Consider the following 15,538-nt stretch of genomic DNA (forward strand, 5'->3'; position numbering starts at 1 on the left):
TTTTATATATAATGACAAATTTAATCACAACCACATAGACATAGTTCTTGAGCGCTGAGAACTAAGAGATCGGCTTTCTCTTGAGTGATCGCAACAAACTCAAGAGAGTCAAAAAATTTCAAAAAAGAGAGCAACAATTTCCACTCAATTGCTCTTAAATTAGCGTGAAGATCCCTCAAGAGCGAAGTAAAGAGAGTAGAGTCGAATAAAACAAAAAGTACATATATGTACCATTCTACAATTCTGAAGAGCATATGGCTTGATATTAAAACATATGTTCACCAATTAAAAAACTGTTTTAACATTTAATTAAAATATATAAAAAGATACAATGTATATAATAAACATATTTCCTTATTTCAAATAATTTACAAAATCAAACAGTATTAATTGCTAGACTACAGAAGTTTTGTTACATGACCTTTGACCATTAATCACTGTTAAATATTTATGTTATTTATGTTTTAGTGTGCAGCAGTCATTGTCTTGAACATTGTGCTTGTTTTGCACTAGAAGCGATATCTTGCTGCACCGGCAACATTGCTAATTTGCGACCTGCCCCACCGCAATTTGCATACTCCGTGTGCGTGTTCGTGTGCGCACTAAATTCGCCATTCGTAGATACAGATACATTTGCAGATACACGAACTGAACGCATGCAGAGGCGAAAAGCTCAGGCAAAATTTATGGCGAATTGTAACAATTTTTAATTAAATTGCAGCAAGTCCAACATAAGGAAAGTGCCACACACACACACACGAACGGCGAGTAATGAGCCTCTGGAAAATCGGGTTTATCTGCGGACTCAACGTCAGTTGCCATGCGGAAAATTTAAGTTAGCTTAATTTAGTGGTTTATTAACTGCATAATTTAGTCATGCTGTAATAAAAATTTTGAAAATATCTGTGCCTATGAAAAATTCACCTACTCATATTTATTTGATTTTAAAATTAATATAATTTAAAAAAAATTGTAAGATAGATACACCAGTATTCATATTTATGTATGTATGTACATACCATATGTATGTACCGGCACTTGTCCGGCATAAAAGTGTGTAGATGCTGGTGGCAATATTTACCTTCTGTGGAACGAGACACGCACACATGTTCCGTTTGGCGGTATAATTTATGGCCAGACTCAAGAGCGATCAAAAATAAAATGATTATTTTCAGAAGGAAGCAACAGAAATAATAAAATCGAAGCGCTACGCAAATTATAAACAAACGTCAACGAAGAGTCAGCTACGAAAACATCAACAAGCTACGTAAGCAGCCCCATTGCGATCCTATAATATCAATTAGGATATACCGTGGAATCGCAAGGTGAAGGCCGTTGCTTTCACATTTCTAAAGAATATCTTAATTAGCTGCCAATCTATAAACATTTGGTTTTGCCTACACAACACTAAGAACTCACCCAAATCCAAATGAATTTCAAAAGTTAATGACAAGCTTAACACATGGCAACATTCAAATGAATTAGCATTTCATACAGCCCAATATGCCCCATTTACATAGTCTTGAAGGCAAGCAGAACACGATTGCAGTGCGCCTTTTGATCTTTTTTCTCTGCTGCATTTCACGGATAGTCAGATAGTCGGATGCCCAGATACTTGCTTCTACATATACGTACATGTACATACATATATGATATGAAAGGGGGCAGACTTGTGTGTGGCCTGTCAGCGGTGGAATTGGTAAGAGATATGCGGCAAGTGAAAGACGTCCGCAGAATTGGCAAACATAAACCGCAGGCGGCAGGCCAAATCGGAAGCTGCACCGAAATCGAAATGAGTGAAGAGGAAATCTCGACCCAACTTGCGAATCGTAAATTGAATTTGGCATTCGGAGCGTCCATTAGCTTTTCACACAGCCACTGACGCAATTCGCACCCCTTGCCACCACTGATTGGCCATATAGCTTTCGTTTTGGTTTAAATCTCGAGATGGCCGTGCAGCGAAACAGCTGCTTTTGCCAAAATAATTAGTTTCAATATGTGCATACAACAAAGGTAGCGATTTTAGAAAGTTTGGATATTCTGGATTTACAAAGCGTGTTCATAGTATTGTATTTTAAGTCTAGAAACTTTTAATTATATTTAGTTTCATTGGATTGTACCGGGTTTATATGGTCATGTCCTTGATGCTCGTTTTAATAAGCCGCTTGAATTCTGAAAAATTGCTAACATTTTTTTTCCATTTCAAGCGGAAACTGCAAGTCGGAAAAAAAAGCTTGCTGCTCAATATCGCGATGGGAATCGCCCATTATAAAATTGTAATTTCATTTCATTTTGCCGCCTTGCGCGCTTACGTAAGGCCCATAATATTCCCCTAACAACAAAGCAATATTAAAAGGTGCACCCTAGAGATGTAACTAGAATTTAAAAATGCATATGAAGCTAATAAAACTAGATAAGTTTAAGAAATTCCTATTTATATATACAATATTTAGAGCATAGCAGAATTTAAGTGGCATACATATCTTACATTTTTGAATTGCAAAACATTAAATAAATTTATTCAACATTAATCAATGTCGTGTTACGAAGTTCCAGGAATTACAGGATTTTCAGGACACCCTTTCTTTTAGCCAGCTTATAAAAACTGACATAGGTTTTAAATGAAAACCATGCACATCACTAGGGCCAACAGAGGGGGGTTTTCATTTGGATGGAGGGGGGATAAAACGACATTTGTGCCGCCTTTTTGCCTGCAATTACACGGCCAACAACTAACTGCAAAAGTGCTAGAGAAAATACAAAAAAAAGGCAGCAACAAACGCTAAAATAAAATCGCGCCAGACAAACTGACGGCACCGTGTGATTTTATACCCGCTGCGGTTGAACTGCCATGCATGGGCGTAGAAAGGGGGGCTCCTCAAAAAGTAAGTTGCCTGCAAAAGATAAGTTGGCAATGAACAGGGATTTTAAAGCTATACATATATATATCTTAATTTCCTTAAAAGTTGCAAAAGCTTATATCAATTTATAGGGGGTACGCCCATGTTGGCATTAAAAGGCGGTCTGTAATAAAGAAAATTGTACAGCATGTCAATAACGAACATATGCCCTACGAGAAATATTGGCAACATGGAATTACTAACTGATGTTGAATTTTAAATGCTAAGTTACTGACTTTATTACAAGCCTGCAAACCCCTTTTCATGGTTTCCACAGTCATAAATATATAATTTTTACATAGTATTTTTAAATAGCTTTCTATAGAAATTATAAAAAGTTAACTATTAATCTGCTTTGCAAACAAACGATTATTTTTTATAAAATTTATATTTAATGTTATAAAAACTACCATAAAGAAAAAATATACACTTATTTTTTAGCTCAATGCTCTCGATTGCCTAGCCCATTTAAAGCGAATATAGGGCATTTGATCTTCGGCTTGTGAGAGGCCATAAAAAAATCGGTCGAAAGAGCGATCAGATAGAGATCCGTGCAATTGCAGGCCAGATCGTGGCACTTTTCACAACATCGCATGATTGATGATTAGTCATCGACCGGTTTCTCGATCGCCGATCGCCCAGCAACAGCGACAGCACGCGAGTTGAAGGTTCGGGGCGGATGGGTGATTAACTGAGCCACAGCACCGGCCAGGCCAGAAAGTACTGTTACTCACCAGTCACCAGGCAACAGTCACCATTGCCCACAGCGATTTCGAATCGAAGATCGGCTGGCCACAGTCTAGAGTCGAACTATAGCCACAAATATCACTGGAGGCAAAAAAAAGAGCAAAAAAACAAATAACAAAAAAGATTGTAAATGCCAGCAAATTTTCGGCTCAAAGATAAGTGATCAGTTGATGATGATGAACAGCAATCTGTCAGATATATCATATATTTTTAGAAACTCTGTAAAGATTTTATTTCAAATCAAACCATTTTATATACAATCACGCTTTAAATGCATGCCGCTTTTGATATTAATTTATTTAAATTTAAATTTTCAATTTTGGATGAGTGTGCCAGCGGCGCCCACGTCATGGTGATTGGGAGTGACGCCTGATGTCTTTATCGATCCTTCCGGACATGTGTCGCTATAAGGCGGGGGATTCCTTTGACATCGCCGCCGAACTATGAACCGCACGTGTCGTCGTCCGATTTTCCGTTCTACGTCACGGTTTCTTAATGTTCCTGGGTTCTTTCAATGGCGACATCGGAGCAACGTGTCCCATTGCCATATGATATGGCCTACGTGACGTCTGCTACTACGTGTGGCGATCAATTGACCAATTTGGGGAATTGTACTTTATTCTAATTGTTGTATGGCTACTTTTGAATGAATAGGTAGCTGGAAAGTGACTCAAATTCGATCTTGAACACGATACAGCCAACTAATCAGACTATTTTACTAATCCTTAATAGTTTATTTATCAAGCTTAAAAAATAGTCTAAGCCTTCATTGTTTTACAAATGACCTTAGGCAAATCCTGATATTGAAATGATCTTAAAGATAGCTTACTGAAAATATATCCAGATTATAGATTCAGGAGAATATACCAAACCGATGGAAACCTCAAGAATCGTTGTCTAAAACAAGACACGATACAAGTAATTAAACAATTGCAGTCCAATTGATACACACGCTCATTAATTAAATTAAATTGTGAAGGAGCAACAAACAATGCACGCGAATGCGATGACTGATGTGAGAAGTGCGCACTGAAAGAAAAACTATATAAGTACTTACATACTGCTTATAATACTATTATAAATCGTATTTAACAATGCCAATGCAATTGTCGAACCTTCGGCAAAGTTTTGAAAATGATAATTTTTCTGTAATTTAAGCCTGCTTAGTGACCATTGTTTCTCTCAGTGTTGCTCTGTGCACCACGAGGAGCTCAATCAATCAGACCAATTAGTTTTAACGGCCCATTGCCCAGCGGAGTCGGCACGTCGTCTCAGCAATTAAAGCCAGTTCCCAGCCAATGCAATTGGAGCTCCTTCTGCCGCAGTATTCCTAGTGCGCTTTGGGGAAAGCTATTCAACTTTTTTTTAGTTATATACACATACTGTTAGTCACCATTTTAGCCATAATTTTCGGCGGTTTTTTAGCTGTCGTTGACCTTGGTTAGTATGCAACAACGATCTTCAAACGTGCTGCTCCCGAAAATTGATCAAACAATTCAACACAGCTGTTCGCGTGTGCTAATCGAAATTTAACGGCTTGTCAACACAATCCGGCTTCTGTTCAGCCTCAGTTAATATAAAGGTTTATAACCTTTTTAATAAATTCGTAGTCTAAATAACCTTTTCATTCGTTTGGATAGAGATAACCAAAGTTCCAATCAAAAGTTCATGAATATTTAAGGTGTATTTCTAGTTGATTATTGTTGTAGTAACATCTGTATTAACCTTTTTTAAATCTAATTTCATGCATTCTTACGATTCAGGCAACGCTACTTCAATAAGTAAGTAAGAAAGCAATAATTTAGTTATTTGCTAATAATGGCATACAACCAGAAGAATAGAAATGTTTACAACCAGACCGCCTTTAGAAAACACAAACGACTGAATGACAGAAATGGGCTGTTACCCATCTGCCCTTGCAGCAAACAATGGATAACTGTGCCATTCTTCTCTGAGTTTCGGCTGTCGGAGATCACTTTCGAAATATTGGCGCACAAGTGGTGTCCTGAAATATTCGAAATCGGAGAACACGTCCTAAGCAAACCGGAACCTCCCGCTGAAAGGATTGAGTAAAACAATGGATTGGTTTTCCAGAATCAGCTGGCAGCTGTAATTTCCGCACGTGACTATCATATAGTTGAATGAGAATAAGTTGGAATCCATATGGATTCCGCATCTTAGCAGCTGGTTTTTCGATGATAAAAACGCATTTGAAAACCAAAGTAATGTATGCAGAGCGATTTCCGGTTCCGTTATGTGTTGGAAAATTAGATGATTTTGACTTTTATATTGCAATTGACCTTCTTACCGGAAACATGTTTTATTACTTTCAAAATGAATTTTATGGTTTCTACAAAAATGTGAATTAGTTTTATTACTGTGTCTTTGTACGATTTGAATAGTTACATTGACTTGACTTCCACAGTAGTAATATTTAATTTAATAAGAAGCAAATGAAAAGTTGATTATCCTATATACTTTGTTTATGTTCCTATCCTTAAATTACCAGATGTGTTCTTCAATGGGAATCATTGCCAATCCACCTATGGGCACCAGTAGATCGATGCCACAAGACGTTATTAACTTGCTCGCCAAAGAGATAGTAAACGAATCCCAGGACCATGATAAGGACGAAGAACAGGACTCTCAGCTGCCAGGCGATGCCGCCCAGGAAGGGATACACCCAGATGCCGGTCCTGAACCAGACGATATGTATCCACACCAGGTATCCCACCATGAAGGCACCCAGTCCAGTGAATCCTCGACTGCGTTTCGGATATTGGTGTCGTGTGATACCCAACTCCACAAAGGCGTAGATCACGACGAAGGTGTGCATGGTGTGGTTCAGCCAATTGGGATAGACCAAGTCCAACAGCACCGGATATATCGATTCCCGATCGATGGCGAAGAGTGTCCAAAAGGTGAGGCCCACCGTGAGGGCCAGAGGTACGGCAAGGGTGGCGAAGATGTAGTCTCGCAGCTTCCTCAGAGATCTCAGTCGGAGGAGGTCACAGGTCAGCGCCAGCGTATAGTAACCCAACTGCAACAGGCCGCACAGAAACGTCATGTACTTAAACTTGCCCCCAACCGGTGGCTCCAGGCGCAGGGTCACCGCCACTTGTGGCAACTGGGCATACCGCAGGTCGAAGTAGATGGCGTAGCCCAGGTGAACGGTGGCGGACAGGTGGAAAAACAGGCGAGCCCTGCTCGACAAATTAAGTCGCTCCATTTCCGGATAGATACTAACGCATTCGTCGATGGAGCTATGCTAATGTGGTGCAAATCGATCCGGCATAGGGAAATAGCCTATGACCGAAACGGATTGGCTAGAAATGTTTTGTAGAATAGTGATGCAAAGTAAGCTCTTATTTTTAACAAGTTGGGTGAGAAATGTTAAATAAGGTTCATTTATATAAATAATAATAAATAAATAACATATGTTTCTATTTGTGTAATCTTTTTTTTAACTATTTGAAAGAAAAACATAAATGCAGTATCTAGAACTTATAGTTATACACAACGTGTCAATTTCGTTAGTTTAATTATTGACCCACTGCGGAACCGAAAGGTAATGCGATGGGTATTGACTCGAATGGAAATGGGGAGTTTGTTTTCCTTTGTCGGCTGTGCAGATCTCAGTGATAATTAGTCAGGCCCATCACCACCATATGGCCATCGAAAACCATCCGTAAATAGTTAAATTACCTTTTGCCAAATTCGATTCAGCCATCTGACGGCGAAAACTAGCGTAGGTAAAACTATTTGTTTGACAGCGACCTGATAATTACTAATAATACTTTACAAATATAAGTATATAGATTATAATTATAAGTTTTATCTCAGAAAACTGAATAAACCAGGAAGCCAAATATTATAACCTATTAGCATTGCAAAATTAAGGTACATTTTCAAGGACTTCAAGCTTGTTTTTTTTTTTGATTTTTTAATAAATCCAGCACACTTATCGCTAAAAACTAGCTCCAAAGTAAGTCGACATCTGTTTGATTAGTAAGTCTTTGCAGTTCGAATTTGAGTCTGATAGTTAAATAGTGGTCTGTTACTATTTATAAATTCAATTTAAGCGTCTGTCCATGGTGATAACCAACTGGATTTAAAAACGAAAGGAGTCGCAAAAACTCAGTGCCGTGACGCAGGTTTGGATCTTCGGATGCCTGCGAAATATATATACTATATAAGAACGTTGTGTGCCCATACAATTATGATCCGCACTGCCCAGACTAATTGGAGCAATGTTGTTAATTTTTTAAAACCGTTGTCCGACACGTTTCGCTACGGTCATTGCGACAGAGTTATTTAAATATAGGCAGACGTTTCTGGCCGATATTTTCGCACATGAAAACGGGTGTACAATATTTGACAGTCAAACAAATGTATCAATCCCTTTAGGACCGAGTGTTTCAGACTGTTTAGCACTGGTTTGAACTCTGATTTTGGTGTTTTGAGTGCAATTACACTAAGAAAAATCACTTCAGTTTCAGCAAAGAGTCCGTTTAATGATGAAAATTAAAAAATTATGCCAAAACTATATGTATTTCAAGGGCATACATATATTTCAAAAACCCCTTTACTCTGCATTTTAAAGGTTATCAATTTTGCATACAATTTCAAAGGGAATACCTAAACAAATTGTTAAAGTTCTTTATTTTGTTTACCCTCAAAGTTTCAGATTCGTACATAATTAATGTTGGATCATCTTTTCACTGTTCACAAGCTTTGTAAGCACTAACCTCAAAGAATTTGCCGCCTCTATAGAAAATTTCCAAAGCCAGCCAAAAACTGCCGCATAATATATGTATGTATAACTCAGCGACTTTGAGATTCAAATTCTGGGTGCAAAGTTCACCCAACCCTTTTTCTGGTCGCCAAGAATTTTCTCTAATGACTTAAACGCGGTAACCACTAAAACATTTACAGCGCATACGGTCCTGTTGTTCACTTCTCACCACCAAGGTAAAAACCACGACGCCCCATAACAACCCAACCACCACCCGTTTTCCACCCATTTTCCATTCCCCCTTCGGCACTTAAAGGTAAAGAGTCGCATTTTTGCGCAAATTTTCCCCGAAACCGCAAGTAGAAAACTCATTAGACGCAAAACGTTTTGGCGGAAAAGTAGGCTGGGAAATTACACGATGGCTATGCCATCGGTTGTGGGAGCAACTTGGCTGATCTAGTTCAGAAAATGTACATATATGTCGAATATAGAGGTGGTTTAATATTTAAACTAAGCTACAAATGAAAGAAAGATACAGTATAACTTATTTCCAGTCGTTTAGTTTTTGCAGTATATAACTAAGATATATAAAACATGCATGTTCATTAAAATACTTTTCATACAATCATCGGAAAATATACATTTTATTGAATAACTTTATATGTATTTTGAATTTTCCTCAGCCTTTACTTTTCCCTGATGTTTCATGAAAACCCCACACACGATTTTGTGTTGTGTGTGTATTTTGCAAATTTGTATCTTTTAAGAGGGCTCACGGTAATATTTGGATTGCGTGAACCTGTGTTGTTTGCTTTTCAGTCGTATGATGTTGGGTTTTGATCGGCAAGGCAAATGCTTTGCAGACTGTGGGATTTGCAGACTACATAGACACGTGTGTTGCCAAATAAATCCGCCATAAGCCCATTTTCCTTGTTTCTTTATTTTGTATCTTTTTTTTTTAGCGAATTCGACTTATCCCTTTTTTGCATTCGAGCTCGCATACTTAAATTTCGGTTGGAAATATTTGAATTTCGGTTTTTTCCCCTCGGCACATGTCGCCTAATTCCGCAGTCAGGACATCACTTTGTTGTAACATTCATGCAAATTATGTGCATACGCAATTGTGGCATGTAAATAAATCCCCAATATTGAATGCCTCCTATTGGTGGAAAGTTTACGAATTTTATTTACTTTAAAAGGAAGTCACTTTAATAATCCTGCATGCAACAATGGGATATTATTAAAATTAAACACTTAAAACATCTTGGAAATTCTTACAATAATTTTTACATAGATTTTTGTATTTACTTCATACATTTAATAAACATTCGATGTCTCAAGGCAAATTGACATGCAGCTTAAATTAGTTTGGCACTGAGAATCATTGCCGTCCAAGGAGCTTTCCAGCAGCCCTTCAAGGACCTGGCCAGAAGCCGGCTGCAGGATGCAGCTCGCAAAGGTCAGCCCAAGGACAAACAACCAGCAAGATGCACAAAAATCCTGCTTTCCTATTAAAATCGATATTTAGTGCCGCACGCAGTGATGCCAGAAACGAGAAGGAAACAAGGAAAATCCTACAAAAGGACGAGCTCTGAACCGGGGATAATAACCTAGCTATTTTCTAGCTAACACTTTACAGTGGAAAAGGAACCAAAATTTTTAAGGTTTTATTTTTATATAAATACTAGGTAGGTTATCAACTTTCGTGAACTATGTTGTAATGACTTAGAAACAAAAAGAAAACAGCTTTCAAGTAGCACATACTTAGGTTAAGATACATAGTTTGAAATACTTTATGGCATACATTTTAAATACCTTAATATTAATAAGTAGCATATAGCTAGGTAAACTTTTTCAAGAGCTTATTGATAATTTCAATAAGCTACTTTTGTATAATTCTTCTTCTTGGGATCTAAGTTACTTTTTCCAATGACAACACTGAGTCGAATCTGTGGAATGGGGCGTGGTAAGAGTATTTGCATTAAATTATGCGACGAGCTGCGGAAATGTTTGGCATCAAATGAAGAAGGACTGGAGCTGCTGGGGGGCAGATGGATGGAAAATCCGTGATGGAGGCAGCGTTGTGCTGCGCACCGTTAAGTGCGGCGGAAGCAATTTCACTCTTCAGAACAGAGGAGAAAACCAAAAAGGGAAATACAAAAATACAAGTAAAGCAGCCACGACATCGCAGGAACAAAACAAAAATATAATAGAAATCCTTCAAACATCTGCGAACCGCTCACTTCACTTCGCTATGTGAGCACCCCCACCAAAAAACACACAGCATCCTTTGGTCCTGTATTTGAATACACGCGTAGGTGGGCACTTGTGTGTGTGTGTGTGTGCGAGCATTTGTAATTGTTTCCTTTTTTGCTTTACGAGTTTTTCATGTATCGCACAATGTGTCACCGACCCAACCTCCAACTCGTCCAACATTTCACTAGCACAAAAATATTAGCCTTAAAACTTAAAGAAAAACATTTTTCAATTTAAGTGAATTGAATCTTATCTATGTTTCATAATTGGAACTCTGGTTTAAGTTGCTTCTGAGTTAGGTATATAAAATATAATGAAAAGTAAGATTTCTCTAAGTGTAGAACATACATCTGGCAACTGCCGCCTACCACTGCACTTTAATCGCTGTCATTAAGGCGGCACGTTGGGCGCCATTTACGTATTCATTCCACTTTACCCCACCGTTTGCCGGCTTTCAGTGTACAGTCCTTAAAAACTTGCAGGTTCCCGGTGCTTATTTTTGGACCTATTCCATAAAAAAGTACATATAATAAAACACATATATAATATATATATAGAAAAGACTAAACCTAGCGTACTTTTAAGCAATACAGTGAATAGAATGTATAAAATATAGAGAAATACATCAAATATACGCCGACAAAGCCATCTATTTGAATTTAGCAACTTATCTTCTTGTTATACAAACAGTGTAATTTATTTAGGAACTGGCTCTTTGCTAACTGAAAACACTGCTAGAACAAATGTGACCTTTTGATGGGCTCCCTAAAAATAATTATGTTCATTTGTATGGCCAAGCTGTTCGTCATCTCCGGTGGTCATTACACCCTTTCTCGGTTGCCATCGGCAAGTAATACCCTCGTGATGGCCGACATCCCAACATCCCAGCACTCTGGCATCCCACCTTCCGTCCGCTCAGTTCCGGGTGGCATTAAAACAAATCGACATTTTTCGCCAAGAGTAAACTTTATGGGGCCATCGGTGGATATTGTCCTATCGTCCCATCAGGACACTTGGGCATTCGGGTGTGCTCCAGCTCCAGCTCGGGACTCAAGAGTGCTCGCCCAGCGGCGACAGCATTTTTCTCTTGCGCTTATTAACATAATGACCAAGGAGATGAAAGGGACATAAGGCCAAATGGCCAACGCAGGCAGTGAACCAAGAACTAGGAAAAGTTGTCAAATAAACCAGAGCGAAGCGAGTGCTGCTCGGGCAATATTTCTACTCATTATGCTAATAAGTTCACACAAAAACCAAGGCTGGAAAAACGAAATGGTTCTGTGGCAGTGGACACAAATCTCAGGAGTCGTCTGTGGACTAAATCATTGGCTTAAGGATTTTAAGACCAGATTTTGCTTCAGCAAAGAAGGGTATATTGAATAGTATGGTATAGAAGAAATACAAAATTATAGAAGCTACATGGCTGAGTTTCTACCATTTCCATCTGGCCGTCGAATGTAGCAGCTGATCTTTGGCTCCCGATCTGTTTTCCATATGTTTTCACTTATAGCAATTCTTTCCACATCCCTCTTGGATTTCCATGAGGCAGCTGGCAACACATTTGCATTTGATTCCATTGCGGAGCATGATGTAACTACTGTTTATTGGACACAGGCCCCTAAATGATACATTTTATTAAACATTGTGACTTAAATTAAGCGGCCATACTTTGGGCCATTACGCACGTGCAGTGCGCAAAAATATAGATCCATAAAAAATATATTTTATAATTTTTCATCAAAACATCTTTAATATTATTTTGTTGATTAAAAGAATTTCAAAGGGGACTAATCTTATTAATATTTCAGTATTTAAGAGCCTAATTATTTCTTATTTATCTTAATTATCTTTTTTAATTATCAATTTTTTCAACAGACTGGCTTACATATTCTTCGAGTGTACTTTTTATAATGGAGAACACTTTAAAAATGTTTTATTCATTGCCTTCAACTTGATGATTCCAGCTATTTATTTTATGCTTTCTCCCTATCGAACCATTTTCGAAAACAACAAGTGTTTGAATGGGGGACCTAATCTCCCCAAAGTATAATTAAAGCCTCCCCAAAAGACCCAACATTTTTCGGTTCCGCATTCCATATGGACCGCACTTGACTGTATCGTTTGTACAAGATCATCAGGGATATTCATTACAAGAACACCAGAAATCGATTCACACGAGTATTGTATCATTGAATCGCATTCAAAATGTTAATTATTATTATTTTGTAGCCCTCTTAGGAGTATTAATAATGTTTCGAAATATTATTACAACTTTTTTTATGATTTCAATGACGCTGCCCAAAAACTAGCTGCGCAAATAGCAAACAACCAACAGTCGTAGGCGCTTTTTCTGCCGGCTGGGATTAACTTGCCATGAATTTCAATTAGGCAAAAGGGTTCCAAATAGGACAGTGGTTAAAAGGGCTCTGCAAATGGGAACTCATTACGCAGGCAGGCAAACAGCGGATTCGGATTCGGATTCGGATTCGGATTCTATGGGGTGCTCCGCAGCTCTGAGAGTTGCCGGTTTCTTCCCAGCGAACCGAGGAGAATTCGCTGTGCTTTGTGGGACAAAGAGCAGAATGAACAAACAAGTCCAGCGGTACTACTTGAAATAATAAAGCATCGCAGATAAAGACGTCGGGCTGGCGGGGTGGGGAAAAATAGTAGGCACAGCACAAAAACAATATCCAAATATCTTAAGCCCAAGAACAACCAAACAGGCCATCCAGTTTTTCTAGCCCAACCTTTTTTAAATCAAAACAAACCAGCGTGGAATGAAGAAATCCAAGCTAAACGTAAACAACGCAGCGGACGAGGCGTTAAAAAAATAAAAAAAAATATATATATATAAAAAAACTTAAGGGGAATGCCTGGGGTGTACGAGCGGTATTGAGTGTGTGTAACTCCAGTAGTGGGCCTCACCACACTAAAACCAAAAACAAAAAAACAAAAAAAATACGAAAAAACTAAAAACCAACCTCCGACAACCAGTTTGGCCAGTTTTGGCCTCTTCGCCTGCAATTTTCAGCACAATAGCCGACAATCCGCAGATCTGCATCTCTTAGCGAAATGTCCCATAATAGTTGGCTAGTCTTCGAAACAAGCTGATAGATAAATTAAGTTGGTGGCTTTAAACAATAAGTATCTACTCAAAGTGGTTGCAAGTTTCAGCCTGGCCGACAAAGTTTAACTCTTCCAAAGACTTAATATATTTTAGTGATAAGAGTCTAAAGATCCTGGAATGTTAAATTTCATTTAATTCTTAAAATCTATTAGGTATTATATTTTTAGTTACTGTATACATTTAGTATAGAGAACTATAACTAGTTCAACTAATATTACAAAAGTACTAAGCTCTTAGCCAAATGTCTGAAGAAATGTAGTTTTATATGTACTTATAGTTTTAAATGGCTGGAATGGAAAATTTTGGATGACTTGCTGGTTAATAAGAAGTACTTAAGCGTAACGTGTTCTGATTCTGGAGAAAGAAGTATGAAATAGATCGTAGGATATGTTATATCTACATATATGGTAAACTTAAGAAAAATGTTGCTAGTCATCATAGTACGGTTCATTTGTTTAATAAATTTTATAAGCGACACCGAAAGCCAAAAGAGGGTGACTTAATTTATGCTTTAGCCACAATGGGTACTGTCTAATGCCGATTGAAGTTGGTAATTTTCCATAAAAGTTTCACTCACACACCAGCAGCGTTTCACTGGCAAAAACTTCTCCGCTTTGCCAACAATTATAACAGCTGACTCAGCAGCTGACTGACGAACCAGACCGGGCCAAAACCAAACCCATCTTCAACCTCAACTTCAACTCGGAGCTGGGCTGTCAAAATCATATGGCAAGACCCGAACCCATCTGAATGCCTCTTTATCCATCCGCAACAGAGTTGGCATTTCGACTTTAAAATTTAAAAATAGTTATTTCTTAACTGAATTTAAGTGTTTTTATTTAAGTGTGAGATTTCCATTTGATAATAAATATCTATTTATGTTGCATGGCTAAGAACCTCAGCTGATAACCAATAGAAGTAATTTTTGAAATCCTTTTTTATTTTTTATTTATTATACAATTAAAGCTAAACATTTTATTGGTTATTATAAATTTGGCTAGCGAATGGAAAGATTTCTGGCCATTAATATTCGTCATCACTGGGCGGCGGTAAAAGTCGGTTTCTAGAGCCAACTAACTCTTACCCTGCCCAAAAGCTTTCCCCCGTGTCACGTCATGTAGAGAGCATAATGGCACCCAAACAGCGATTGAGGGGCATCGAATGAGTGTGGGACTGGGGGGCTTGGAGTAATTACCGGTGAACCCAACCGAACCGCAGCACCAAGACAAAACTCCACAGCTCCAAGTGATCTCCGCCTGACAGCTGACGCTCGTACCCAGAGCGTTGACTGATTTATGAAGACACTTTTGCAAGTCGCCCAACTTGATTTTCATAAACCGTTACGGCACTGAGTTTTTACATGTCTGATGGAGTCGCTTCGCTATGCCACGACGAATTGAATACCCTTACATTGAGAACTCAAAGGAGAGCTGCCGATTTATTAGGAATTTTTAAATATTGGAATATTCTAAATATTGAATATATTATCATATATTAGATCATATTTGTATTTATTCAATATTAATTTATAAATAATACTTAAAACATCACATTTTCCCAGTAATTCTTTCAAATTTTTGAAATGGAGTTAGAAAAGAGCATATGATAGTGACTATTGCATTTGAGTTGGCTTCCTCAATTTTTGCCTATTGTCGGCTTACGAATACTTACTGATGTGTCCCGTACATTTTGAGCCATGTTTGTTGCCAAGCACCAAAATAGCTGCCTGGCTTGGCTGGCTGATTGTCTGGCTGTCCACGGCTTTGTCTTGTC

At 38.1% G+C, this 15,538-nt stretch overlaps 1 protein-coding gene across 1 annotated transcript; it reads right to left on the reverse strand.

The window, feature by feature from the left end:
- Positions 1-5,925: 5,925 nt before the first annotated feature.
- On the reverse strand, positions 5,926-6,885 carry LOC117140337 (androgen-induced gene 1 protein). The gene has a single exon (XM_033303186.1). The coding sequence runs from the start codon at positions 6,874-6,876 to the stop codon at positions 6,166-6,168; it is 711 nt and encodes a 236-aa protein (XP_033159077.1). The 5' UTR covers positions 6,877-6,885; the 3' UTR covers positions 5,926-6,165.
- Between the last annotated feature and the right edge of the window lie 8,653 nt (positions 6,886-15,538).

This window comes from Drosophila mauritiana, chromosome 3L (genome assembly GCF_004382145.1).
Source record: "Drosophila mauritiana strain mau12 chromosome 3L, ASM438214v1, whole genome shotgun sequence".
Taxonomy (NCBI): domain Eukaryota; kingdom Metazoa; phylum Arthropoda; class Insecta; order Diptera; family Drosophilidae; genus Drosophila; species Drosophila mauritiana.